Source organism: Salmo salar, chromosome 10, assembly GCF_965601325.2.
Source record: "Salmo salar chromosome 10, fSalSal1, whole genome shotgun sequence".
Taxonomy (NCBI): domain Eukaryota; kingdom Metazoa; phylum Chordata; class Actinopteri; order Salmoniformes; family Salmonidae; genus Salmo; species Salmo salar.
The window spans coordinates 37,920,966-37,948,044 of NC_138300.1; the positions used below are offsets into that span (position 1 = coordinate 37,920,966).

Here is a 27,079-nt window from a genome sequence, read left to right on the forward strand (position 1 = left end):
GCATGACACAAGTCATTTTTCCAACAATTGTTTACAGACAGATTATTTCACATATAATTCACTGTATCACAATTCCAGTGGGTCAGAAGTTTACATACACTAAGTTGACTGTGCCTTTAAACAGCTTGGAAAATTCCAGAAAATGATGTCATGGCTTTAGAAGCTTCTGATAGGCTAATTGACATCATTTGAGTCAATTGGAGGTGTACCTGTGGATATATTTCAAGGCCAACCTTCAAACTCAGTGCCTCTTTGCTTGACATCATGGGAAAATCAAAAGAAATCAGCCAAGACCTCAGAAGAAAAAATTGTAGACCTCCACAAGTCTGGTTCATCCTTGGGAGCAATTTCCAAATGCCTGAAGGTACCACGTTCATCTGTACAAACAATAGTACGCAAGTATAAACACCATGGGACCACGCAGCCGTCATACCGCTCAGGAAGGAGACGCGTTCTTTCTCCTAGAGATGAACGTACTTTGGTGCGAAAAGTGCAAATCAATCCCAGAACAACAGCAAAGGACCTTGTGAAGATGCTGGAGGAAACAGGTACAAAAGTATCTAAATCCACAGTAAAACGAGTCCTGTATCGACCTACCCTGAAAGGCTGCTCAGCAAGGAAGAAGCCACTGCTCCAAAACCGCCATAAAAAAGCCAGACTATGGTTTGCAGCTGCGCATGGAGACAAAGATGGTACTTTTTGGAGAAATGTCCTCTGGTCTGATGAAACAAAAACATAACTGTTTGGCCATAATGACCATTGTTATGTTTGGAGGAAAAAGGGGGATGCTTGCAAGCCAAAGAACACCATCCCAACCGTGATGCAAGGGGATGGCAGCATCATGTTGTGGGGGGTGCTTTGCTGCAGGAGGGATTGGTGCACGTCACAAAATAGATGGCATTATGTGGATATATTGAAGCAACATCTCAAGACATCAGTCAGGAAGTTAAAGCTTGGTCGCAAATGGGTCTTCCAAATGGACAATGACCCCAAGCATACTTCCAAAGTTGTGGCAAAATAGCTTAAGGACAACAAAGTAAAGGTATTGGAGTGGCCATCACAAAGCCCTGACCTCAATCCTATAGAACATTTGTGGGCAGAACTGAAAAAGTGTGTGCGAGCAAGGAGGCCTACAAACCTGACTCAGTTACAACAGCTCTGTCAGGAGGAATGGGCCAGAATTCACCCAATTTATTATGGGAAACTTGTGGAAGGCTACTTGAAACGTTTGACCCAAGTGAAACAATTTAAAGGCAATAGTACCAAATACTAATTGAGTGTATGTAAACTTCTGACCCACTGGGAATGTGATGGAAAACATTACAGCTGAAATAAGTCATTCTCTCTTCTATTATTCTGACATGTGACGTTCTTAAAATAAAGTGGTGATCCTAACTGACCTAAGACAGGGAATTTTTTACTAGGATTAAATGTCAGGAGTTGTGAAAAACTGAGTTTAAATGTATTTGGCTAAAGTGTATGTAAACTTACTACTTTAACTGTACGTCTCGTGTCTGAGCCGTTGAATTGCGGCTCCACTTTGTCTCTATACTGACATTTTGCCTGTTTGATTGCTTTACTGAGGGAATAACTACACTGTTTGTATTCGGCCATATTCCCAGTCACCTTGCCATGTGTGTACAACTTGTCTTCAATTAGTTAATTTATTACAGAGGAATATTGAGTTGGAATTCTGATTTGTCAGATATGAGTTTCAAACCCAATGGCTTTGGCTTGTTTGAGGTACATCATTCATGTGTGTTTAATAAAAAAAATGATTTTCATGGTATGTTCACCAGAAAGTTACTTGTTTAGTAACTTGGAGAAAGCCTCATAGATTCTACGCCTCCCTCACTCACTCATCTCTCTCATTTCAACTCTAATTTTCTTCTATTTCTCTGTCGCTCCCCCTCTAATCTCCTCCTTTCTCTCAATTACTCTCTGCCTCTCCCTCCGTCTACAGTATCTCTCTCTCCCTGTCTCCATCTACAGTATCTCTCTCCATCTACAGTATCTCTCTCCATCTACAGTATCTCTCTCCATCTACAGTATCTCTCTCCATCTACAGTATCTCTCTCCATCTACAGTATCTCTCTCCATCTACAGTATCTCTCTCCATCTACAGTATCTCTCTCCATCTACAGTATCTCTCTCCATCTACAGTCTCTCTCTCTCTCCATCTACAGTCTCTCTCTCTCTCCATCTACAGTCTCTCTCTCTCTCCATCTACAGTCTCTCTCTCTCCATCTACAGTCTCTCTCTCTCCATCTACAGTCTCTCTCTCTCCATCTACAGTATCTCTCTCTCTCCATCTACAGTATCTCTCTCTCTCCATCTACAGTATCTCTCTCTCCATCTACTGTAGATGGGGAGAGACACTGTAGAGGGAGAGAGATACAGTAAATGGAGGGAGACACTGTAGAGGGAGAGAGACACTGTAGAGGGAGAGAGACACTGTTGAGGGAGAGAGACACTGTTGAGGGAGAGAGACACTGTTGAGGGAGAGAGACACTGTTGAGGGAGAGAGACACTGTAGAGGGAGAGAGACACTGTAGAGGGAGAGAGACACTGTAGAGGGAGAGAGACACTGTAGATGGAGAGAGAGAGACTAGAGGGAGAGAGAGAGAGAGACAGTAGAGGAAGAGATACTGTAGAGGGAGAGAGACACTGTAGATGGAGAGAGGGAGAGAGATACAGTAGAGAGAGATACAGTAGAGGGAGAGAGATACTGTAGAGGGAGAGAGATACAGTAGATGGAGAGAGACAGTAGATGGAGAGAGGCTCAGTAGATGGAGAGAGGCTCAGTAGATGGAGAGAGACAGTAGATGGAGAGAGACAGTAGATGGAGAGAGACAGTAGATGGAGAGAGGGAGATACAGTAGATGGAGAGAGGGAGATACAGTAGATGGAGAGAGGGAGATACAGTAGATGGAGAGAGGGAGAGAGAGATACAGTAGATGGAGAGAGATACAGTAGATGGAGAGAGATACAGTAGATGGAGAGAGACACTGTAGATGGAGAGAGAGAGAGACACTGTAGATGGAGAGAGAGAGACACTAGATGGAGAGAGATACAGTAGATGGAGAGAGGGAGAGAGAGATACAGTAGATGGAGAGAGACACTGTAGATTGAGAGAGACACTAGATTGAGAGAGACACTGTAGATTGAGAGAGACACTGTAGATTGAGAGAGACACTGTAGATTGAGAGACACTGTAGATTGAGAGAGACACTGTAGATTGAGAGAGACTGTAGATGGAGAGAGAGATACAGTAGATGGAGAGAGAGATACAGTAGATGGAGAGAGAGATACAGTAGATGGAGAGAGAGAGATACAGTAGATGGAGAGAGATACAGTAGATGGAGAGAGACACTGTAGATGGAGAGAGAGAGAGAGAGAGAGAGAGATACAGTAGATGGAGAGAGAGAGAGAGAGAGATACAGTAGATGGAGAGAGACACTGTAGATGGAGAGAGAGAGAGAGAGATACAGTAGATGGAGAGAGAGAGATGCAGTAGATGGAGAGAGAGATGCAGTAGATGGAGAGAGAGAGATGCAGTAGATGGAGAGAGAGATACAGTAGATGGAGAGAGATACAGTAGATGGAGAGAGATACAGTAGATGGAGAGAGAGAGATACAGTAGATGGAGAGAGAGAGAGATACTGTAGATGGAGAGAGATACTGTAGATGGAGAGAGACACTGTAGATGGAGAGAGAGAGATACAGTAGATGGAGAGAGAGAGATACAGTAGATTGAGAGAGGGAGAGAGATACAGTAGAGGGAGAGAGACACTGTAGATGGAGAGAGACACTGTAGATGGAGAGAGATACAGTAGAGGGAGAGAGATACAGTAGATGGAGAGAGACACTGTAGAGGGAGAGAGATACAGTAGATGGAGAGAGGGAGAGAGATACAGTAGATGGAGAGAGAGAGAGAGTCACAGTAGAGGGAGAGAGACACACTAGAGGGAGAGACACACTGTAGAGGGAGAGAGACACTAGAGGGAGAGAGACACTGTAGAGGGAGAGAGACACTGTAGAGGGAGAGAGACACTGTAGAGGGAGAGAGACACTGTAGAGGGAGAGAGACACTGTAGAGGGAGAGAGACACTGTAGAGGGAGAGAGACACTGTAGAGGGAGAGAGACACTGTAGAGGGAGAGAGACACTGTAGAGGGAGAGAGACACTGTAGAGGGAGAGAGACACTGTAGAGGGAGAGAGAGAGACTAGAGGGAGAGAGAGAGACTAGAGGGAGAGAGAGAGACTAGAGGGAGAGAGAGAGACTAGAGGGAGAGAGAGAGACTAGAGGGAGAGAGAGAGACTAGAGGGAGAGAGAGAGACTAGAGGGAGAGAGAGAGACTAGAGGGAGAGAGAGAGACTAGAGGGAGAGAGAGAGACTAGAGGGAGAGAGAGAGACTAGAGGGAGAGAGAGAGACTAGAGGGAGAGAGAGAGAGGGAGAGAGAGAGAGGGAGAGATGGAGAGAGAGACACAGTGGAGAGAGAGACACTGTAGAGGGAGAGAGACACTGTAGAGGGAGAGAGACACTGTAGAGGGAGAGAGACACTGTAGAGGGAGAGAGACACTGTAGAGGGAGAGAGACACTGTAGATGGAGAGAGAGACTGTAGATGGAGAGAGAGACTGTAGATGGAGAGAGGGAGAGAGACACAGTAGAGGGAGAGAGACACAGTAGAGGGAGAGAGACACTGTAGAGGGAGAGAGACACTGTAGAGGGAGAGAGACACTGTAGAGGGAGAGAGACACTGTAGAGGGAGAGAGACACTGTAGAGGGAGAGAGACACTGTAGATGGAGAGAGACACTGTAGATGGAGAGAGAGACTGTAGATGGAGAGAGAGACTGTAGATGGAGAGAGGGAGAGAGACACAGTAGAGGGAGAGAGACACAGTAGAGGGAGAGAGACACTGTAGAGGGAGAGAGACACTGTAGAGGGAGAGAGACACTGTAGAGGGAGAGAGACACTGTAGAGGGAGAGAGACACTGTAGAGGGAGAGAGACACTGTAGATGGAGAGAGGGAGAGAGATACAGTAGAGGGAGAGAGAGAGACTAGAGGGAGAGAGAGAGAGACACAGTAGAGGGAGAGAGATACAGTAGATGAAGAGATACTGTAGAGGGAGAGAGACTGTAAATGGAGAGAGGGAGAGAGATACAGTAGAGGGAGAGAGAGAGACTAGAGGGAGAGATGGAGAGAGGGAGAGACACAGTAGAGGGAGAGATAGAGATATACTGTAGAGGGAGAGAGATACTGTAGAGGGAGAGAGAGAGGGAGAGAGAGAGAGAGAGACAGTAGATGGAGAGAGAGACAGTAGATGGAGAGAGGCACAGTAGATGGAGAGAGGCACAGTAGATGGAGAGAGGGAGATACAGTAGATGGAGAGAGAGAGAGATACAGTAGTTTGAGAGAGAGCAAGAGATACAGTAGATGGAGAGAGATACAGTAGATGGAGAGAGATACAGTAGATGGAGAGAGATACAGTAGATGGAGAGAGATACAGTAGATGGAGAGAGACACTGTAGATGGCGGGAGAGATACAGTAGATGGAGAGAGAGATACAGTAGATGGAGAGAGAGATACAGTAGATGGAGAGAGAGATACAGTAGATGGAGAGAGAGATACAGTAGATGGAGAGAGATACTGTAGATGGAGAGAGATACAGTAGATGGAGAGAGAGAGATACAGTAGATGGAGAGAGAGAGATACAGTAGATGGAGAGAGAGAGATACAGTAGAGGGAGAGAGACACTGTAGAGGGAGAGAGACACTGTAGAGGGAGAGAGACACTGTAGAGGGAGAGAGACACACACTGTAGATGGAGAGAGAGAGACACTGTAGATGGAGAGAGAGAGACACTGTAGATGGAGAGAGAGAGACACTGTAGATGGAGAGAGAGAGACACTGTAGATGGAGAGAGATACAGTAGATGGAGAGAGACTGTAGATGGAGAGAGACTGTAGATGGAGAGAGACTGTAGATGGAGAGAGACACTGTAGATGGAGAGAGAGAGAGAGAGAGAGAGAGAGATACAGTAGATGGAGAGAGAGAGAGAGAGAGATACAGTAGATGGAGAGAGACACTGTAGATGGAGAGAGAGAGAGAGATACAGTAGATGGAGAGAGAGAGATACAGTAGATGGAGAGAGATACAGTAGATGGAGAGAGAGAGAGATACAGTAGATGGAGAGAAAGAGAGACACTGTAGATGGAGAGAGATACTGTAGATGGAGAGAGACACTGTAGATGGAGAGAGACACTGTAGATGGAGAGAGACACTAGATGGAGAGAGAGAGAGAGATACAGTAGAGGGAGAGAGAGAGACTAGAGGGAGAGAGAGAGACTAGAGGGAGAGAGAGAGACTAGAGGGAGAGATGGAGAGAGAGACACAGTAGAGGGAGAGAGACACAGTAGAGGGAGAGAGACACAGTAGAGGGAGAGAGACACAGTAGAGGGAGAGAGACACAGTAGAGGGAGAGAGACACAGTAGAGGGAGAGAGACACAGTAGAGGGAGAGAGACACAGTAGAGGGAGAGAGACACTGTAGAGGGAGAGAGACACTGTAGAGGGAGAGAGACACTGTAGAGGGAGAGAGACACTGTAGATGGAGAGAGAGACTGTAGATGGAGAGAGACACTGTAGATGGAGAGAGGGAGAGAGATACAGTAGAGGGAGAGAGAGAGACTAGAGGGAGAGATGGAGAGAGAGAGAGACACAGTAGAGGGAGAGATATACTGTAGAGGGAGAGAGAGAGATACTGTAGAGGGAGAGAGAGAGAGAGAGAGAGAGAGAGACAGTAGATGGAGAGAGAGACAGTAGATGGAGAGAGAGACAGTAGATGGAGAGAGGCACAGTAGATGGAGAGAGGCACAGTAGATGGAGAGAGAGAGAGATACAGTAGTTTGAGAGAGAGCAAGAGATACAGTAGATGGAGAGAGAGAGAGATACAGTAGTTTGAGAGAGAGCAAGAGATACAGTAGATGGAGAGAGATACAGTAGATGGAGAGAGATACAGTAGATGGAGAGAGACACTGTAGATGGCGGGAGAGATACAGTAGATGGAGAGAGATACAGTAGATGGCGGGAGAGATACAGTAGATGGAGAGAGATACTGTAGATGGAGAGAGATACAGTAGATGGAGGGAGAGAGATACAGTAGATGGAGAGAGAGAGATACAGTAGATGGAGAGAGAGAGATACAGTAGATGGAGAGAGAGAGATACAGTAGATGGAGATAGAGAGATACAGTAGAGGGAGAGAGACACTGTAGAGGGAGAGAGACACTGTAGAGGGAGAGAGACACTGTAGAGGGAGAGAGACACTGTAGAGGGAGAGAGACACTGTAGAGGGAGAGAGACACTGTAGAGGGAGAGAGACACTGTAGAGGGAGAGAGACACTGTAGAGGGAGAGAGAGAGACACTGTAGATGGAGAGAGAGAGACACTGTAGATGGAGAGAGAGAGACACTGTAGATGGAGAGAGAGAGACACTGTAGATGGAGAGAGAGAGACACTGTAGATGGAGAGAGAGAGACACTGTAGATGGAGAGAGAGAGACACTGTAGATGGAGAGAGAGAGACACTGTAGATGGAGAGAGACTGTAGATGGAGAGAGACTGTAGATGGAGAGAGACACTGTAGATAGAGAGAGAGAGAGAGAGAGATACAGTAGATGGAGAGAGAGAGAGAGAGATACAGTAGATGGAGAGAGAGAGAGAGAGATACAGTAGATGGAGAGAGACACTGTAGATGGAGAGAGAGAGAGATACAGTGGATGGAGAGAGAGAGATACAGTAGATGGAGAGAGAGATACAGTAGATTGAGAGAGAGATACAGTAGATGGAGAGAGATACAGTAGATGGAGAGAGAGAGATACAGTAGATGGAGAGAAAGAGAGATACTGTAGATGGAGAGAGATACTGTAGATGGAGAGAGACACTGTAGATGGAGAGAGACACTGTAGATGGAGAGAGACACTAGATGGAGAGAGAGAGATACAGTAGATGGAGAGAGAGAGATACAGTAGATTGAGAGAGGGAGAGAGATACAGTAGATTGAGAGAGGGAGAGAGATACAGTAGAGGGAGAGAGACACTGTAGATGGAGAGAGACACTGTAGATGGAGAGAGATACAGTAGATGGAGAGAGATACAGTAGATGGAGAGAGATACAGTAGATGGAGAGAGGGAGAGAGATACAGTAGAGGGAGAGAGAGAGACTAGAGGGAGAGAGAGAGACTAGAGGGAGAGAGAGAGACTAGAGGGAGAGAGAGAGACTAGAGGGAGAGAGAGAGACTAGAGGGAGAGAGAGAGACTAGAGGGAGAGAGAGAGACTAGAGGGAGAGAGAGAGACTAGAGGGAGAGGGAGATAGAACAGAGAGAGAGACACAGTGGAGAGAGAGACACAGTAGAGGGAGAGAGACACTAGAGGGAGAGGGACACTGTAGAGGGAGAGAGACACTGTAGAGGGAGAGAGACACTGTAGATGGAGAGAGAGACTGTAGATGGAGAGAGAGACTGTAGATGGAGAGAGACACTGTAGATGGAGAGAGACACTGTAGATGGAGAGAGGGAGAGAGATACAGTAGAGGGATAGAGAGAGACTAGAGGGAGAGAGAGAGAGACACAGTAGAGGGAGAGAGATACTGTAGAGGGAGAGATAGAGATATACTGTAGAGGGAGAGATAGAGATATACTGTAGAGGGAGAGATAGAGATATACTGTAGAGGGAGAGATAGAGATATACTGTAGAGGGAGAGAGAGAGAGATACTGTAGAGAGAGAGAGAGAGAGAGAGAGAGAGAGAGAGAGAGAGAGACAGTAGATGGAGAGAGACAGTAGATGGAGAGAGGCACAGTAGATGGAGAGAGGCACAGTAGATGGAGAGAGGGAGATACAGTAGATGGAGAGAGAGAGATACAGTAGATGGAGAGATAGAGATACAGTAGATGGAGAGATAGAGATACAGTAGATGGAGAGATAGAGAGATACAGTAGTTTGAGAGAGAGCAAGAGATACAGTAGATGGAGAGAGATACAGTAGATGGAGAGAGATACAGTAGATGGAGAGAGATACAGTAGATGGCGGAAGAGACACTGTAGATGGAGAGAGAGATACAGTAGATGGCGGGAGAGATACAGTAGATGGAGAGAGATACTGTAGATGGAGAGAGATACTGTAGATGGAGAGAGAGAGATACAGTAGATGGAGAGAGACACTGTAGAGGGAGAGAGACACTGTAGAGGGAGAGAGACACTGTAGATGGAGAGAGACACTGTAGATGGAGAGAGACACTGTAGATGGAGAGAGAGACTGTAGATGGAGAGAGACACTGTAGATGGAGAGAGACACTGTAGATGGAGAGAGACACTGTAGATGGAGAGAGAGAGATACAGTAGATGGAGAGAGACACTGTAGATGGAGAGAGACACTGTAGATGGAGAGAGAGATATACAGTAGATGGAGAGAGAGATATACAGTAGATGGAGAGAGAGAGAGATACAGTAGATGGAGAGAGAGAGCGAGAGATACAGTAGATGGAGAGAGAGAGCGAGAGATACAGTAGATGGAGAGAGATACAGTAGATGGAGAGAGAGAGACGCTGTAGATGGAGAGAGAGAGACACTGTAGATGGAGAGAGAGAGACACTGCAGATGGAGAGAGAGAGACACTGTAAATGTAGAGAGAGAGACACTGTAGATGTAGAGAGAGAGATACAGGAGATGGAGAGAGATACAGGAGATGGAGAGAGACTGTAGATGGAGAGAGACTGTAGATGGAGAGAGACTGTAGATGGAGAGAGACTGTAGATGGAGAGAGAGATACTGTAGATGGAGAGAGAGATACAGTAGATGGAGAGAGACACTGTAGATGGAGAGAGAGATACAGTAGATGGAGAGAGAGATACAGTAGATGGAGAGAGAGATACAGTAGATGGAGAGAGAGATACAGTAGATGGAGAGAGAGAGATACAGTAGATGGGAGAGAGAGAGATACAGTAGATGGAGAGAGAGAGATACAGTAGATGGAGAGAGAGATACAGTAGATGGAGAGAGAGATACAGTAGATGGAGAGAGAGATACAGTAGATGGAGAGAGAGAGAGATACAGTAGATGGAGAGAGAGAGAGATACAGTAGATGGAGAGAAAGAGAGATACAGTAGATGGAGAGATACATTAGATGGAGAGAGAGAGAGATACAGTAGATGGGAGAGAGAGAGAGAGAGAGAGATACAGTAGATGGAGAGAGAGAGAGATACAGTAGATGGAGAGAGGGAGATAGATACAGTAGATGGAGAGAGATACAGTAGAGGGAGAGAGACACTGTAGAGGGAGAGAGACACTGTAGATGGAGAGAGACACTGTAGATGGAGAGAGACACTGTAGATGGAGAGAGAGATACAGTAGATGGAGAGAGAGAGAGATACAGTAGATGGAGAGAGAGAGAGATACAGTAGATGGAGAGAAAGAGAGATACAGTAGATGGAGAGATACATTAGATGGAGAGAGAGAGAGAGAGAGAGATACAGTAGATGGAGAGAGAGAGAGAGATACAGTAGATGGAGAGAGAGAGAGAGATACAGTAGATGGAGAGAGAGAGAGATACAGTAGATGGAGAGAGGGAGATAGATACAGTAGATGGAGAGAGATACAGTAGAGGGAGAGAGATACAGTAGAGGGAGAGAGACACTGTAGAGGGAGAGAGACACTGTAGATGGAGAGAGACACTGTAGATGGAGAGAGACACTGTAGATGGAGAGAGACACTGTAGATGGAGAGAGGGAGAGAGATACAGTAGAGGGAGAGAAAGAGACTAGACGGAGAGATGGAGAGAGAGAGAGACACAGTAGAGGGAGAGAGATACAGTAGAGGGAGAGAGATACAGTAGAGCGAGAGATGGAGAGAGGGAGAGATGGAGAGAGACACTGTAGAGGGAGAGAGACACTGTAGAGGGAGAGAGACACTGTAGATGGAGAGAGGGAGAGAGATACAGTAGAGGGAGAGAAAGAGACTAGACGGAGAGATGGAGAGAGAGAGAGACACAGTAGAGGGAGAGAGATACAGTAGAGGGAGAGAGACACTGTAGAGGGAGAGAGATACAGTAGAGGGAGAGAGACTAGACGGAGAGATGGAGAGAGAGAGAGACACAGTAGAGGGAGAGAGACACAGTAGAGGGAGAGAGACACAGTAGAGGGAGAGAGACACAGTAGAGGGAGAGAGACACAGTAGAGGGAGAGAGATACTGTAGAGGGAGAGAGAGAGATATTCAGTAGATGGAGAGAGAGATACAGTAGATGGAGAGAGAGATACAGTAGATGGAGAGAGAGATACAGTAGATGGAGAGAGAGAGATACAGTAGATGGAGAGAGAGAGATACAGTAGATGGAGAGAGAGAGATACAGTAGATGGAGAGAGAGATACAGTAGATGGAGAGAGAGATACAGTAGATGGAGAGAGAGATACAGTAGATGGAGAGAGAGAGAGATACAGTAGATGGAGAGAAAGAGAGATACAGTAGATGGAGAGATACATTAGATGGAGAGAGAGAGAGATACAGTAGATGGAGAGAGAGAGAGAGAGAGAGATACAGTAGATGGAGAGAGAGAGAGATACAGTAGATGGAGAGAGGGAGATAGATACAGTAGATGGAGAGAGGGAGATAGATACAGTAGATGGAGAGAGGGAGATAGATACAGTAGATGGAGAGAGATACAGTAGAGGGAGAGAGATACAGTAGAGGGAGAGAGACACTGTAGATGGAGAGAGACACTGTAGATGGAGAGAGACACTGTAGATGGAGAGAGACACTGTAGATGGAGAGAGGGAGAGAGATACAGTAGAGGGAGAGAAAGAGACTAGACGGAGAGATGGAGAGAGAGAGAGACACAGTAGAGGGAGAGAGATACAGTAGAGGGAGAGAGATACAGTAGAGCGAGAGATGGAGAGAGGGAGAGATGGAGAGAGACACTGTAGAGGGAGAGAGACACTGTAGAGGGAGAGAGACACTGTAGATGGAGAGAAGAGGAGAGAGACTGTAGAGGAGAGAGACTGTAGATGGAGAGAGAGATACGTAGAGGAGAGAGAGACTAGACGGAGGAGATGGAGAGAGAGAGAGACACAGTAGAGGGAGAGAGATACAGTAGAGGGAGAGAGACACTGTAGAGGGAGAGAGATACAGTAGAGGGAGAGAGAGAGACTAGACGGAGAGATGGAGAGAGAGAGAGACACAGTAGAGGGAGAGAGATACAGTAGAGGGAGAGAGACACAGTAGAGGGAGAGAGACACAGTAGAGGGAGAGAGACACAGTAGAGGGAGAGAGATACTGTAGAGGGAGAGAGAGAGATATACAGTAGATGGAGAGAGGGAGAGAGATACAGTAGATGGAGAGAGGGAGAGAGATACAGTAGATGGAGAGAGACAGTAGATGGAGAGAGACAGTAGATGGAGAGAGACAGTAGATGGAGAGAGACAGTAGATGGAGAGAGACAGTAGATGGAGAGAGACACAGTAGATGGAGAGAGAGATATACTGTAGATGGAGAGAGACACAGTAGAGGGAGAGAGATACAGTAGAGGGAGAGAGATACAGTAGAGCGAGAGATGGAGAGAGGGAGAGATGGAGAGAGACACTGTAGAGGGAGAGAGACACTGTAGAGGGAGAGAGACACTGTAGATGGAGAGAGGGAGAGAGATACAGTAGAGGGAGAGAAAGAGACTAGACGGAGAGATGGAGAGAGAGAGAGACACAGTAGAGGGAGAGAGATACAGTAGAGGGAGAGAGACACTGTAGAGGGAGAGAGATACAGTAGAGGGAGAGAGAGAGACTAGACGGAGAGATGGAGAGAGAGAGAGACACAGTAGAGGGAGAGAGATACAGTAGAGGGAGAGAGACACAGTAGAGGGAGAGAGACACAGTAGAGGGATTGAGACACAGTAGAGGGAGAGAGATACTGTAGAGGGAGAGAGAGAGATATACAGTAGATGGAGAGAGGGAGAGAGATACAGTAGATGGAGAGAGACAGTAGATGGAGAGAGACAGTAGATGGAGAGAGACAGTAGATGGAGAGAGACAGTAGATGGAGAGAGACAGTAGATGGAGAGAGACACAGTAGATGGAGAGAGAGATATACTGTAGATGGAGAGAGACACAGTAGATGGAGAGAGAGAGAGATGCTGTAGATGGAGAGAGAGATATACAGTAGATTTAGAGAGAGATACAGTAGATGGAGAGAGAGAGCGAGAGATACAGTAGATGGAGAGAGAGAGCGAGAGATACAGTAGATGGAGAGAGATACAGTAGATGGAGAGAGATACAGTAGATGGAGAGAGAGAGACACTGTAGATGGAGAGAGAGAGACACTGTAGATGGAGAGAGAGAGACACTGTAGATGGAGAGAGAGAGACACTGTAGATGGAGAGAGAGAGACACTGTAGATGGAGAGAGAGAGACACTGTAGATGGAGATGGAGAGACACTGTAGATGGAGAGAGACTGTAGATGGAGAGAGACTGTAGATGGAGAGAGACTGTAGATGGAGAGAGACTGTAGATGGAGAGAGACTGTAGATGGAGAGAGAGAGAGACTGTAGATGGAGAGAGAGAGATACAGTAGATGGAGAGAGACACTGTAGATGGAGAGAGACACTGTAGATGGAGAGAGAGACACTGTAGATGGAGAGAGAGACACTGTAGATGGAGAGAGAGACACTGTAGATGGAGAGAGATACTGTAGATGGAGAGAGAGAGATACAGTAGATGGAGAGAGAGATACTGTAGATGGAGAGAGAGAGATACTGTAGATGGAGAGAGAGAGATACAGTAGATGGAGAGAGAGAGATACAGTAGATGGAGAGAGAGAGAGATACAGTAGATGGAGAGAGATACAGTAGATGGAGAGAGATACAGTAGATGGAGAGAAAGAGAGATACAGTAGATGGAGAGATGCATTAGATGGAGAGAGAGAGAGAGATACAGTAGATGGAGAGAGAGAGAGAGAGAGATACAGTCCATCTAGTGTCTCTCTCCATCTACAGTGCTCTCTCTCTCCATCTAGTGTCTCTCTCCATCTACAGTGTCTCTCTCTCTCCATCTATTGTCTCTCTCCATCTAGTGTCTCTCTCCATCTACAGTGTCTCTCTCCATCTACTGTGTCTCTCTCCATCTACTGTGTCTCTCTCCATCTACTGTGTCTCTCTCCATCTACTGTGTCTCTCTCCATCTACTGTGTCTCTCTCCATCTACTGTGTCTCTCTCCATCTACAGTGTCTCTCTCCATCTACTGTGTCTCTCTCCATCTACTGTGTCTCTCTCCATCTACAGTGTCTCTCTCTCTCCATCTACAGTGTCTCTCTCTCTCCATCTACAGTGTCTCTCTCTCTCCATCTACAGTGTCTCTCTCTCTCCATCTACAGTGTCTCTCTCTCTCCAACTACAGTGTCTCTCTCTCTCCCTCTACTGTATCTCTCTCCAGCTACTGTATCTCTCTCTCCAGCTACTGTATCTCTCTCTCCATCTACAGTGTGTCTCTCTCCCTCTACAGTATCTCTCTCCATCTACTGTGTCTCTCTCCATCTACAGTGTCTCTCTCCATCTACAGTGTCTCTCTCCATCTACAGTGTCTCTCTCCATCTACAGTGTCTCTCTCCATCTACAGTATCTCTCTCCATCTACTGTCTCTCTCTCCATCTACTGTATCTCTCTCTCCATCTACTGTGTCTCTCTCCATCTACTGTGTCTCTCTCCATCTACTGTGTCTCTCTCCATCTACAGTCTCTCTCTCTCCATCTACTGTGTCTCTCTCCATCTACAGTGTCTCTCTCCATCTACAGTGTCTCTCTCCATATACAGTGTCTCTCTCCATCTACAGTATCTCTTTCCATCTACAGTATCTCTTTCCATCTACAGTATATATTTCCATCTACAGTGTCTCTCTCCATCTACAGTGTCTCTCTCCATCTACTGTATCTCTCTCCCTCTACTGTATCTCTCTCCTTCTCTCCATCTACAGTCTCTCTCCATCTACAGTCTCTCTCCATCTACAGTCTCTCTCTCTCTCCATCTACAGTGTCTCTCTCCATCTACAGTGTCTCTCTCCATCTACAGTGTCTCTCTCTCTCTCTCTCTTTCCATCTACAGTATCTCTCTCCATCTACTGTATCTCTCTCCATCTAGTCTCTCTCTCTCCCTCTACTGTTTCTCGCTCCATCTACTGCATCTCTGTCCTTCTCTCCATCTACTCTCTCTCTCCATCTACTGTATCTCTGTCCTTCTCTCCATCTACTCTATCTCTCTCCATCTAGTCTCTCTCTCTCCCTCTACTGTATATCTCTCCATCTACTGTATCTCTCTCTCCATCTACAGTGACTCTCTCCATCTACTGTATCTCTCTCTCTCTCCATCTTCAGTGTCTCCATCTACTGTATATCTCTCCATCTACAGTGTCTCTCTCTCTCCATCTACTGTCTCTCTCTCTCCATCTACAGTCGCTCTCTCTCCATCTACTGTATCTCTCTCTCTCCATCTACTGTTTCTCTCTCTCTCCATCTACTGTATCTCTCTCTCTCCATCTACTGTGTCTCTCCATCTACTGTGTCCTACTGTGTCTCTCTCTCTCCATCTAGTGTCTCTCTCCATCTACTGTGTCTCTCTCTCTCCATCTACTGTGTCTCTCTCTCTCCATCTAGTGTCTCTCTCCATCTACAGTGTCTCTCTCTCTCCATCTAGTGTCTCTCTCCATCTAGTGTCTCTCTCCATCTACAGTGTCTATCTCCATCTACAGTGTCTCTCTCCATCTACAGTGTCTCTCTCCATCTACTGTGTCTCTCTCCATCTACTGTGTCTCTCTCCATCTACTGTGTCTCTCTCCATCTGCAGTGTCTCTCTCCATCTACAGTGTCTCTCTCCATCTACAGTGTCTCTCTCCATCTACTGTGTCTCTCTCCATCTACTGTGTCTCTCTCTCATCTCCATCTACAGTGTCTCTCTCTCTCCATCTACTGTGTCTCTCTCTCTCCATCTACAGTGTCTCTCTCTCTCCATCTACAGTGTCTCTCTCTCTCCATCTACAGTGTCTCTCTCTCTCCAACTACAGTGTCTCTCTCTCTCCAACTACAGTGTGCTCTCTCTCTCCATCTACTGTGTCTCTCTCTCTCCATCTACTGTGTCTCTCTCCATCTACATGTGTCTCTCTCCATCTACTGTGTCTCTCTCCATCTACTAGTGCTCTCTCTCCATCTACTGTGTCTCTCTCTCTCCATCTACTGTGTCTCTCTCTCTCCATCTACTGTGTCTCTCTCTCTCCATCTACTGTGTCTCTCTCTCTCCATCTACTGTGTCTCTCTCACTCCATCTACAGTGTCTCTCTCCATCTACTGTATCTCTCTCTCTCCATCTACTGTATCTCTCTCTCTCCATCTACTGTATATCTCTCTCTCCATCTACTGTATCTCTCTCTCTCTCCATCTACTGTATCTCTCTCTCTCCATCTACTGTATCTCTCTCTCTCCATCTAGTGTCTCTCTCCATCTACAGTGTCTCTCTCTCTCCATCTAGTGTGTCTCTCCATCTACAGTCTCTCTCTCTCCATCTACTGTGTCTCTCTCCATCTACTGTGTCTCTCTCCATCTACAGTGTCTCTCTCTCTCTCTTTCCATCTACAGTATCTCTCTCCATCTACTGTATCTCTCTCCATCTAGTCTCTCTCTCTCCCTCTACTGTATCTCGCTCCATCTACTGTATATCTGTCCTTCTCTCCATCTACTCTCTCTCTCCATCTACTGTATCTCTGTCCTTCTCTCCATCTACTCTATCTCTCTCCATCTAGTCTCTCTCTCTCCCTCTACTGTATATCTCTCCATCTACTGTATCTCTCTCTCCATCTACAGTGACTCTCTCCATCTACTCTATCTCCTCTCTCTCTCCATCTTCAGTGTCTCCATCTACTGTATATCTCTCCATCTACTGTCTCTCTCTCTCTCCATCTACAGTGTCTCTCTCTCTCCATCTACTGTGTCTCTCTCTCTCCATCTACAGTGTCTCTCTCCATCTACTGTATCTCTCTCTCTCTCCATCTACTGTATCTCTCTCCATCTACAGTGTCTCTCTCCATCTACAGTATCTCTCTCCATCTACAGTATCTCTCTCCATCTACTGTCTCTCTCTCCATCTACTGTATCTCTCTCTCCATCTACTCTATCTCTCTCTCTCTCTCTCTCTCCATCTACTGTGTCTCTCTCCATCTACAGTCTCTCTCTCTCTCTCTCTCTCTCTCTCTCTCTCCATCTACTGTGTCTCTCTCTCTCTCTCTCTCTCTCCATCTACTGTGTCTCTCTCCATCTACTGTGTCTCTCTCCATCTACAGTGTCTCTCTCCATATACAGTGTCTCTCTCCATCTACAGTATCTCTTTCCATCTACAGTATCTCTTTCCATCTACAGTACTCTCTTTCCATCTACAGTATCTCTTTCCATCTACAGTGTCTCTCTCCATCTACAGTGTCTCTCTCCATCTACTGTATCTCTCTCTCTCCCTCTACTGTATCTCTCTCCTTCTCTCCATCTACTGTATCTCTCTCTCTCCATCTACTGTATCTCTGTCTCTCCATCTACTGTGCTCTCTCTCCATCTACTGTGTCTCTCTCTCTCCATCTACGTGTCTCTCTCCATCTACTGTGTCTCTCTCTCTCCCTCTACTGTATCTCTCTCCAGCTACTGTATCTCTCTCTCCAGCTACTGTATCTCTCTCTCCATCTACAGTGTGTCTCTCTCCCTCTACAGTATCTCTCTCCATCTACTGTGTCTCTCTCCATCTACAGTGTCTCTCTCCATCTACAGTGTCTCTCTCCATCTACAGTGTCTCTCTCCATCTACAGTGTCTCTCTCCATCTACAGTGTCTCTCTCCATCTACTGTCTCTCTCTCCATCTACTGTATCTCTCTCTCCATCTACTGTGTCTCTCTCCATCTACTGTGTCTCTCTCCATCTACAGTCTCTCTCTCTCCATCTACTGTGTCTCTCTCCATCTACAGTGTCTCTCTCCATCTACAGTGTCTCTCTCCATCTACAGTGTCTCTCTCCATATACAGTATCTCTTTCCATCTACAGTATCTCTTTCCATCTACAGTATCTCTTTCCATCTACAGTATATATTTCCATCTACAGTGTCTCTCTCCATCTACTGTATCTCTCTCCCTCTACTGTATCTCTCTCCTTCTCTCCATCTACAGTCTCTCACCATCTACAGTCTCTCACCATCTACAGTCTCTCTCCATCTACAGTCTCTCTCTCTCTCCATCTACAGTGTCTCTCTCCATCTACAGTGTCTCTCTCCATCTACAGTGTCTCTCTCTCTCTCTCTTTCCATCTACAGTATCTCTCTCCATCTACTGTATCTCTCTCCATCTAGTCTCTCTCTCTCCCTCTACTGTTTCTCGCTCCATCTACTGCATCTCTGTCCTTCTCTCCATCTACTCTCTCTCTCCATCTACTGTATCTCTGTCCTTCTCTCCATCTACTCTATCTCTCTCCATCTAGTCTCTCTCTCTCCCTCTACTGTATATCTCTCCATCTACTGTATCTCTCTCTCCATCTACAGTGACTCTCTCCATCTACTGTATCTCTCTCTCTCTCCATCTTCAGTGTCTCCATCTACTGTATATCTTTGCATCTACTGTCTCTCTCTCTCTCCATCTACAGTGTCTCTCTCTCTCCATCTACTGTGTCTCTCTCTCTCCATCTACAGTGTCTCTCTCCATCTACTGTATCTCTCTCTCTCCATCTACTGTATCTCTCTCTCTCCATCTACTGTATCTCTCTCTCTCCATCTACTGTATCTCTGTCTCTCCATCTACTGTGTCTCTCTCCATCTACTGTGTCTCTCTCTCTCCATCTAGTGTCTCTCTCCATCTACTGTGTCTCTCTCTCTCCATCTAGTGTCTCTCTCCATCTAGTGTCTCTCTCCATCTACAGTGTCTCTCTCTCTCCATCTAGTGTCTCTCTCCATCTACAGTGTCTCTCACTCTCCATCTAGTGTCTCTCTCCATCTAGTGTCTCTCTCCATCTACAGTGTCTATCTCCATCTACAGTGTCTCTCTCCATCTACTGTGTCTCTCTCCATCTACTGTGTCTCTCTCCATCTACTGTGTCTCTCTCCATCTGCAGTGTCTCTCTCCATCTACAGTGTCTCTCTCCATCTACAGTGTCTCTCTCCATCTACTGTGTCTCTCTCCATCTACTGTGTCTCTCTCTCTCCATCTACTGTGTCTCTCTCTCTCCATCTACAGTGTCTCTCTCTCTCCATCTACTGTATCTCTCTCTCTCTCCATCTACTGTATCTCTCTCTCTCCATCTAGTGTCTCTCTCCATCTACAGTGTCTCTCTCTCTCCATCTAGTGTCTCTCTCCATCTACAGTGTCTCTCTCTCTCCATCTAGTGTCTCTCTCCATCTAGTCTCTCTCTCTCCCTCTACTGTATATCTCTCCATCTACTGTATCTCTCTCTCCATCTACAGTGACTCTCTCCATCTACTGTATCTCTCTCTCTCTCCATCTTCAGTGTCTCCATCTACTGTATATCTCTCCATCTACTGTCTCTCTCTCTCTCCATCTACAGTGTCTCTCTCTCTCCATCTACTGTGTCTCTCTCTCTCCATCTACAGTGTCTCTCTCCATCTACTGTATCTCTCTCTCTCCATCTACTGTATCTCTCTCTCTCCATCTACTGTATCTCTCTCTCTCCATCTACTGTATCTCTCTCTCTCCATCTACTGTATCTCTCTCTCTCCATCTACTGTATCTCTCTCTCTCCATCTACTGTGTCTCTCTCCATCTACTGTGTCTCTCTCCATCTACTGTGTCTCTCTCTCTCCATCTAGTGTCTCTCTCCATCTACAGTGTCTCTCTCTCTCCATCTAGTGTCTCTCTCCATCTACAGTGTCTCTCTCTCTCTCCATCTAGTGTCTCTCTCCATCTACAGTGTCTCTCTCTCTCCATCTAGTGTCTCTCTCCATCTACAGTGTCTCTCTCCATCTACAGTGTCTCTCTCCATCTACAGTATCTCTCTCCATCTACTGTGTCTCTCTCCATCTACAGTGTCTCTCTCCATCTACAGTCTCTCTCCATCTACAGTGTCTCTCTCCATCTACAGTGTCTCTCTCCATCTACAGTGTCTCTCTCCATCTACAGTGTCTCTCTCCATCTACTGTATCTCTCTCTCTCTCCATCTACTGTATCTCTCTCTCTCCATCTACTGTATCTCTCTCTCCATCTACTGTATCTCTCTCTCTCCATCTACTGTATCTCTCTCTCTATCTACTGTGTCTCTCTCTCTCCATCTAGTGTCTCTCCATCTACAGTGTCTCTCTCTCTCCATCTAGTGTCTCTCTCCATCTACAGTGTCTCTCTCTCCATCTAGTGTCTCTCTCCATCTACAGTGTCTCTCTCTCCATCTAGTGTCTCTCTCCATCTACAGTGTCTCTCTCCATCTACTGTGTCTCTCTCCATCTACTGTGTCTCTCTCCATCTACTGTGTCTCTCTCCATCTACTGTGTCTCTCTCCATCTACAGTGTCTCTCTCCATCTACAGTGTCTCTCTCCATCTACAGTGTCTCTCTCCATCTACAGTGTCTCGCTCCATCTACTGTGTCTCTCTCCATCTACAGTCTCTCTCTCTCTCCAACTACAGTGTCTCTCTCTCCATCTACTGTGTCTCTCTCCATCTACTGTGTCTCTCTCCATCTACTGTGTCTCTCTCCATCTACTGTGTCTCTCTCCATCTACAGTCTCTCTCTCTCCATCTACAGTGTCTCTCTCCATCTACTGTGTCTCTCTCCATCTACTGTGTCTCTCTCCATCTACTGTGTCTCTCTCTCTCCATCTACTGTGTCTCTCTCTCTCCATCTACTGTGTCTCTCTCTCTCCATCTACTGTGTCTCTCTCCCTCCATCTACAGTGTCTCTCTCTCTCCATCTACTGTGTCTCTCTCTCTCCATCTACTGTGTCTCTCTCTCTCCATCTACTGTGTCTCTCTCTCTCCATCTACTGTGTCTCTCTCTCTCCATCTACAGTGTGTCTCTCTCTCTGCGTCTACGTCTCTCTCTCTCTCCATCTACTGTCTCTCTCTCTCTCCATCTACTGTCTCTCTCTCTCTCCATCTACTGTCTCTCTCGCTCTCTCTCTATCTGCTGTGTCTCTCTCTCTCCATCTACTGTGTCTCTCTCTCTCCATCTACTGTGTCTCTCTCTCTCCATCTACTGTGTCTCTCTCTCTCCATCTACTGTGTCTCTCTCTCTCCATCTACTGTGTCTCTCTCTCTCCATCTACTGTGTCTCTCTCTCTCCATCTACTGTGTCTCTCTCTCTCCATCTACTGTGTCTCTCTCTCTCCATCTACTGTGTCTCTCTCTCTCTCTCCATCTACTGTGTCTCTCTCTCTCTCTCTCCATCTACTGTGTCTCTCGCTCTCTCTCTCTCCATCTACTGTGTCTCTCGCTCTCTCTCTCTCCATCTACTGTGTCTCACTGTGTCTCTCTCTCTCTCTCTCTCTCTCCCTCTCTCTCTCTCTCTCTCTCTCTCTCTCCATCTACTGTGTCTCTCTCTCTCTCTCCATCTACTGTGTCTCGCTCTCTCTCCATCTACTGTGTCTCGCTCTCTCGCTCTCCATCTACTGTGTCTCGCTCTCTCGCTCTCCATCTACTGTGTCTCGCTCTCTCGCTCTCCATCTACTGTGTCTCGCTCTCTCGCTCTCCATCTACTGTGTCTCTCTCTCTCTCTCCATCTACTGTCTCTCTCTCTCTCCATCTACTGTCTCTCTCTCTCTCCATCTGCTGTGTCTCTGCTTCTCTTTACATCTCCCTCTCATCTTCTTCCTCCCTCTCTCTCCCAGCAGGAGCCCAACCCGTTCCTCAACCCGACCATTGAGGCGGATGCCCTGCTGAGGAGCCCGGTGCCCTGCAAAGACCAGGGCAAGCTGTCTAGCTCTGGCCGCTCCCTGGCCCTTCTCCACTTCCCCTCTGAGCTGGTGCCCTTTGACGAGGCCCTCAGGGACTTGGGGACGGGCCGACCCCTGGCCAGCATTCAGGACGGGGCTGACGTGGTGGCTCGGCACGGGACCCAGCTACTGGAGGTCAAGGCTGCAGAACGCAGAGGTCAGATAGTCTCTGTATATGAACACTCTAATCATGTGTATGAGGTCAGATCCACTTCATACCCACCTTACCTCTCTGAATAGTACAGTTGAAGTCAGAAGTTTACATACACCTTAGCCAAATACATTTGAACTCAGTTTTTCACAATTCCTGACATTTAATCCTAGTAAAAATTCCCTGTCTTAGGTCAGTTAGGATCACCACTTTATTTTAAGAACGTCACATGTCAGAATAATAGTAGAGAGAAGGATTTATTTCAGCTGTAATGTTTTCCATCACATTCCCAGTGGGTCAGAAGTTTACATACACTCAATTAGTATTTGGTACTATTGCCTTTAAATTGTTTCACTTGGGTCAAACGTTTCAGGTTGCCTTCCACAAGTTTCCCACAATAAATTGGGTGAATTCTGGCCCATTCCTCCTGACAGAGCTGTTGTAACTGAGTCAGGTTTGTAGGCCTCCTTGCTTGCACACACTTTTTCAGTTCTGCCCACAAATGTTCTATAGGACTGAGGTCAGGGCTTTGTGATGGCCACTCCAATATCTTGACTTTGTTGTACTTAAGCCATTTTGCCACAACTTTGGAGTATGCTTGGGGTCATTGTCCATTTGGAAGATCCATTTGCGACCAAGCTTAAACTTCCTGACTGATGTCTTGAGATGTTGCTTCAATATAGCCACATAATTTCCCTTCCTGATGATGCCATCTATTTTGTGAAGTGCACCAATCCCTCCTACAGCAAAGCACCCCCACAACATGATGCTGCCACCCCAGTGCTTCACGGTTGGGATGGTGTTCTTCGACTTGCAACCCTCCCCCTTTTTCCTCCAAACATAACGATGGTCATTAGTCTGGGTTTTTTATGGCGGTTATGGAGCAGTGGCTTCTTCCTTGCTGAGCGGCCTTTCAGGTTATGTCGATATAGGACTCGTTTTACTGTGGATATAGATACTTTTGTACCTGTTTTCTCCAGCATCTTCACATGGTCCTTTGCTGTTGTTCTGGGTTTGATTTGCACGTTTCGCACCAAAGTATGTTCATCTCTAGGAGACAGAACGCATCTCCTTCCTGAGCACAGTATGACAGCTGCGTGGTCCCATGGTGTTTATACTTGCGTACTATTGTTTGTACAGATGAACGTGGTACCTTCAGGCATTTGGAAATTGCTCCCAAGGATGAACCAGACTTGTGGAGGTCTCCAATTTTTTTCTTCTGAGATCTTGGCTGATTTCTTTTGATTTTCTCATGATGTCAAGCAAAGAGGCACTGAGTTTGAAGGTAGGCCTTGAAATACATCCACAGGTACACCTAAAATTGACTCAAATGACATTATTTTCTGGAATTTTCCAAGCTGTTTAAAGGCAAAGTCAACTTAGTGTATGTAAACTTCTGACCCACTGGAATTGTGATACAGTGAATTATAAGTTAAATAATTTGTCTGTAAACAATTGTTGGAAAATTACTTGTGTCATGCACAAAGTAGATGTCTTAACCAACTTGCCAAAACTATAGTTTGTTAACAAGAAATTAGTGGAGTGGTTGAAAAACGAGTTTTAATGACTCCAACCTAGGTGTATGTAAACTTCCCACTTCAACTGTACATACTGTACTGTCTATTGAATTCTAATGTACATTGTAATGTAGCATATTGATTTGTTTGTAATGGTTGTCTTTTATGTATGCCATTTTTTACAGTTTCATAAATTATATATTTATTTGTGAACTAAGGGGATTTTTAAAGCAATGTTCTAACACTCAATGTGTTAAAAGTTTAAAGAGGGTGCTTAAATTAGATGCACTAGCTATGTTCATTTGATACAAGGTGAGCCACAACAGTCCATCCGCAGCCAGGCAGGCAGTAACCGAGATGAAGTAGCCAGCTTTACTTATTGAGGAGATGTGGGTAGTCAGTCCTTGGCCCTAACAGAGACAGACAGTGCCATGCAGATCCAGGCAAGAGGCTCAAGGCCTGGCTGATAGCTGTTAGCTGCTGGCTCTGAGCTGTGAGGGATGGTTACCACGTGCTACTTGGCCCTGGGAATACTAGGGTGTCCTAAATGGTACCCTATTCTCTTTATAGTGCACTACATTTGACCAGAGCCCTATGTGTAGTACCATATAAGGAATAGGGTGCCATTTGTGACGCGTACTTACTTATCCCCACCACTGTGCTGTGTGACTAAAGACTGTTTGTGTGGTTTCATCTCCATGTTGACAGAGATGGAGAAGCAGATGAAGATTGAGAAACTGTTTGTGACTTGGCAGCAGAGGTCAGCGCAGTCCAACATGCCCACCTCAGTAAGTACCACAGCCGTTTTAGACGCACCAGAGTACCACAGCCGTTTCCCTCCCCATCAAACGCCTGTGGACATGCACACTAAGAGAAATAAATAGGATATTATTTTCAAGTAGTCCCCTTTTAAATATTCCAACTAATTCACAAAGGTTACAAGCTGGCAAGGAACATTTAAAGAGCTTTAAATGAGAGACGTTAACTCTTAAGTTGATATTACAGCAGGCATCATGGGACTGTAGAGTTGATATTACAGCAGGCATCATGGGACTGTAGAGTTGATATTACAGCAGGCATCATGGGACTGTAGAGTTGATATTACAGCAGGCATCATGGGACTGTAGAGTTGATATTACAGCAGGCATCATGGGACTGTAGAGTTGATATTACAGCAGGCATCATGGGACTGTAGAGTTGATATTACAGCAGGCATCATGGGACTGTAGAGTTGATATTACAGCAGGCATCATGGGACTGTAGAGTTGATATTACAGCAGGCATCATGGGACTGTAGAGTTGATATTACAGCAGGCATCATGGGACTGTAGAGTTGATATTACAGCAGGCATCATGGGACTGTAGAGTTGATATTACAGCAGGCGTCATGGGACTGTAGAGTTTATATTACAGCAGGCATCATGGGACTGTAGAGTTGATATTACAGCAGGCATCATGGGACTGTAGAGTTTATATTACAGCAGGCGTCATGGGACTGTAGAGTTTATATTACAGCAGGCATCATGGGACTCAGAAGTACAAGCCACCAGTGGTTTCACCAGAGGCACTGCAGCTGTAGATGTTTTTGAAACACTACATTAATTTCACCAAAAATGCAATGCCTACCTTCATCAACAAAAAAAAGAATGATTGAAAACAACGGTCTCTTTCATGCTTAAATAACCACTGGTTACAGTATAGACCCCTCAAACTCAACCCTGGACCTCGAAGCCAGTTCCACTGTGTTTTTTTCATTATTGCTCTCTAATCAGGGGGACACCAGGTGGATGCAATTTATTATCAGATAGAACAGACAACCAGCAGGCTACGGACCTCGTAGTGTAAGTGTTGAATACCCTGGTGTAGACAGTCAGGAGAACACCACCAGTAGACCTCATAAGTTACTTACACACCAGTCAGTCCCACTCAGACTCAGTCTAATGAGCTAGTGGCGGATGATGACATCGTCTGTGCTCCACGTGTGTGCTCCCTCTCTCAGTATGTCACCACTCACCAGAGCAGGCTTATCCATTACTGGCCAGTCAGATGACTGTCTGGCTGCCTGACTTGGCCCCTCCACAGTGGGGGACCCCTCTCCCTTCACTGGCCCCTCAGGTCCCCAAGCATTATGGCCCTTGATCAGCCCTCCTGTGGATCCCTGACTTTATCCCTGACTTGTGATGGATCAGATATGAGAGGAGATCACATCAGCACAGCAGAGTGTTGTGTTCTGTCTCCCACTCCCTCGTCTAACACACACAGTCCTATCTACATCTCTCTGCATGGCTATCTCCAGGCTGCACAGGGATGATAGATGTGTCAATAAGAATGATTTTATAAGAGAGCAACAGATTAAAGCCCGGATGAGATGAGCCATAACATTGAATCAGTCCTATTACTCTGTAGTATGCCCTGTCTGTAGTGTTTAGTAGACGGTTTGATTGTGGGATTAGGAAACTGGTCATTGATTCTTGGTGGGTGTGTATTTACATGCTGGCGCTTTTGGTATCATTAACTAGAAGAATTCACATTCGGCTCTAAGGACCATGAAATAAAAATAGAGATGTTTCCTTACTTTCCACAGGCATTGGACTTGGACACTCTGAAGCAGTCATCCAGACTAGTGCACTACTGCGCCACCCCTCTGCTTTTTGACCCCGTGTTCAGGAAGCAGATCCAGGAAGAGCAGATTGTCCAAACTCAACAGGTCAAGGTACAGAAACCATGGCTGCTTTCCCTTGGGGCTTAACTCAACAAATCTTTCTTAGTCTCCAACAAGCTTTCTCTGCCCTTAACCTTGTTCTGAACACCTCCAAAACAAAGGTAATGTGTTTTGGTAAGAAGAATGCCCCTCTCCCAACCGGTGTGATTACTACCTCTGAGGGTTTAGAGCTTGAGGTAGTCACCTCATACAAGTACTTGGGAGTATGGCTAGACGGTACACTGTCCTTCTCTCAGCACATATCAAAGCTGCAGCCTAAGGTTAAATCTAGACTTGGTTTCCTCTATTATAATCACTCCTCTTTCACCCCAGCTGCCAAACTAACCCTGATTCAGATGACAATCTTACCCATGATAGATTGCGGAGATGTAATTTATAGATCGGCAGGCAAGGGTGCTCTCGAGTGGCTAGATGTTCTTTACCATTCGGTCAACAGATTTGCCACCAATGCTCCTTATAGGACACATCACTCTATACTCCTCTGTAAACTGGTCATCTCTGTATACCCATCACAAGACCCACTTGGTTTATGCTTATTTATAAAACTCTCTTAGGCCTCACTCTCCCCTATCTGAGGTACCTACTGCAGCCCTCATCCTCTACATACAATACCCGTTCTGACAGTCACATTATGTTAAAGGTCCCCAAAGCACACACATCCCTGGGTCGCTCCTTTTTTCAGTTCGCTGCAGCTAGCGGCTGGAA

General features: G+C 46.1%; 1 protein-coding gene across 1 annotated transcript in view; it reads left to right on the top strand.

Moving 5' to 3' along the window:
- Positions 1–27,079, top strand: part of LOC106560333 (KICSTOR complex protein SZT2) — a 188,366-nt gene that overhangs the window by 121,714 nt on the left and 39,573 nt on the right. The window contains 3 exon segments of the mRNA XM_082956975.1: positions 21,883–22,141; positions 24,361–24,440; positions 26,237–26,365. Of these exon segments, the coding sequence (XP_082813101.1) occupies positions 21,883–22,141; positions 24,361–24,440; positions 26,237–26,365 (468 nt within the window).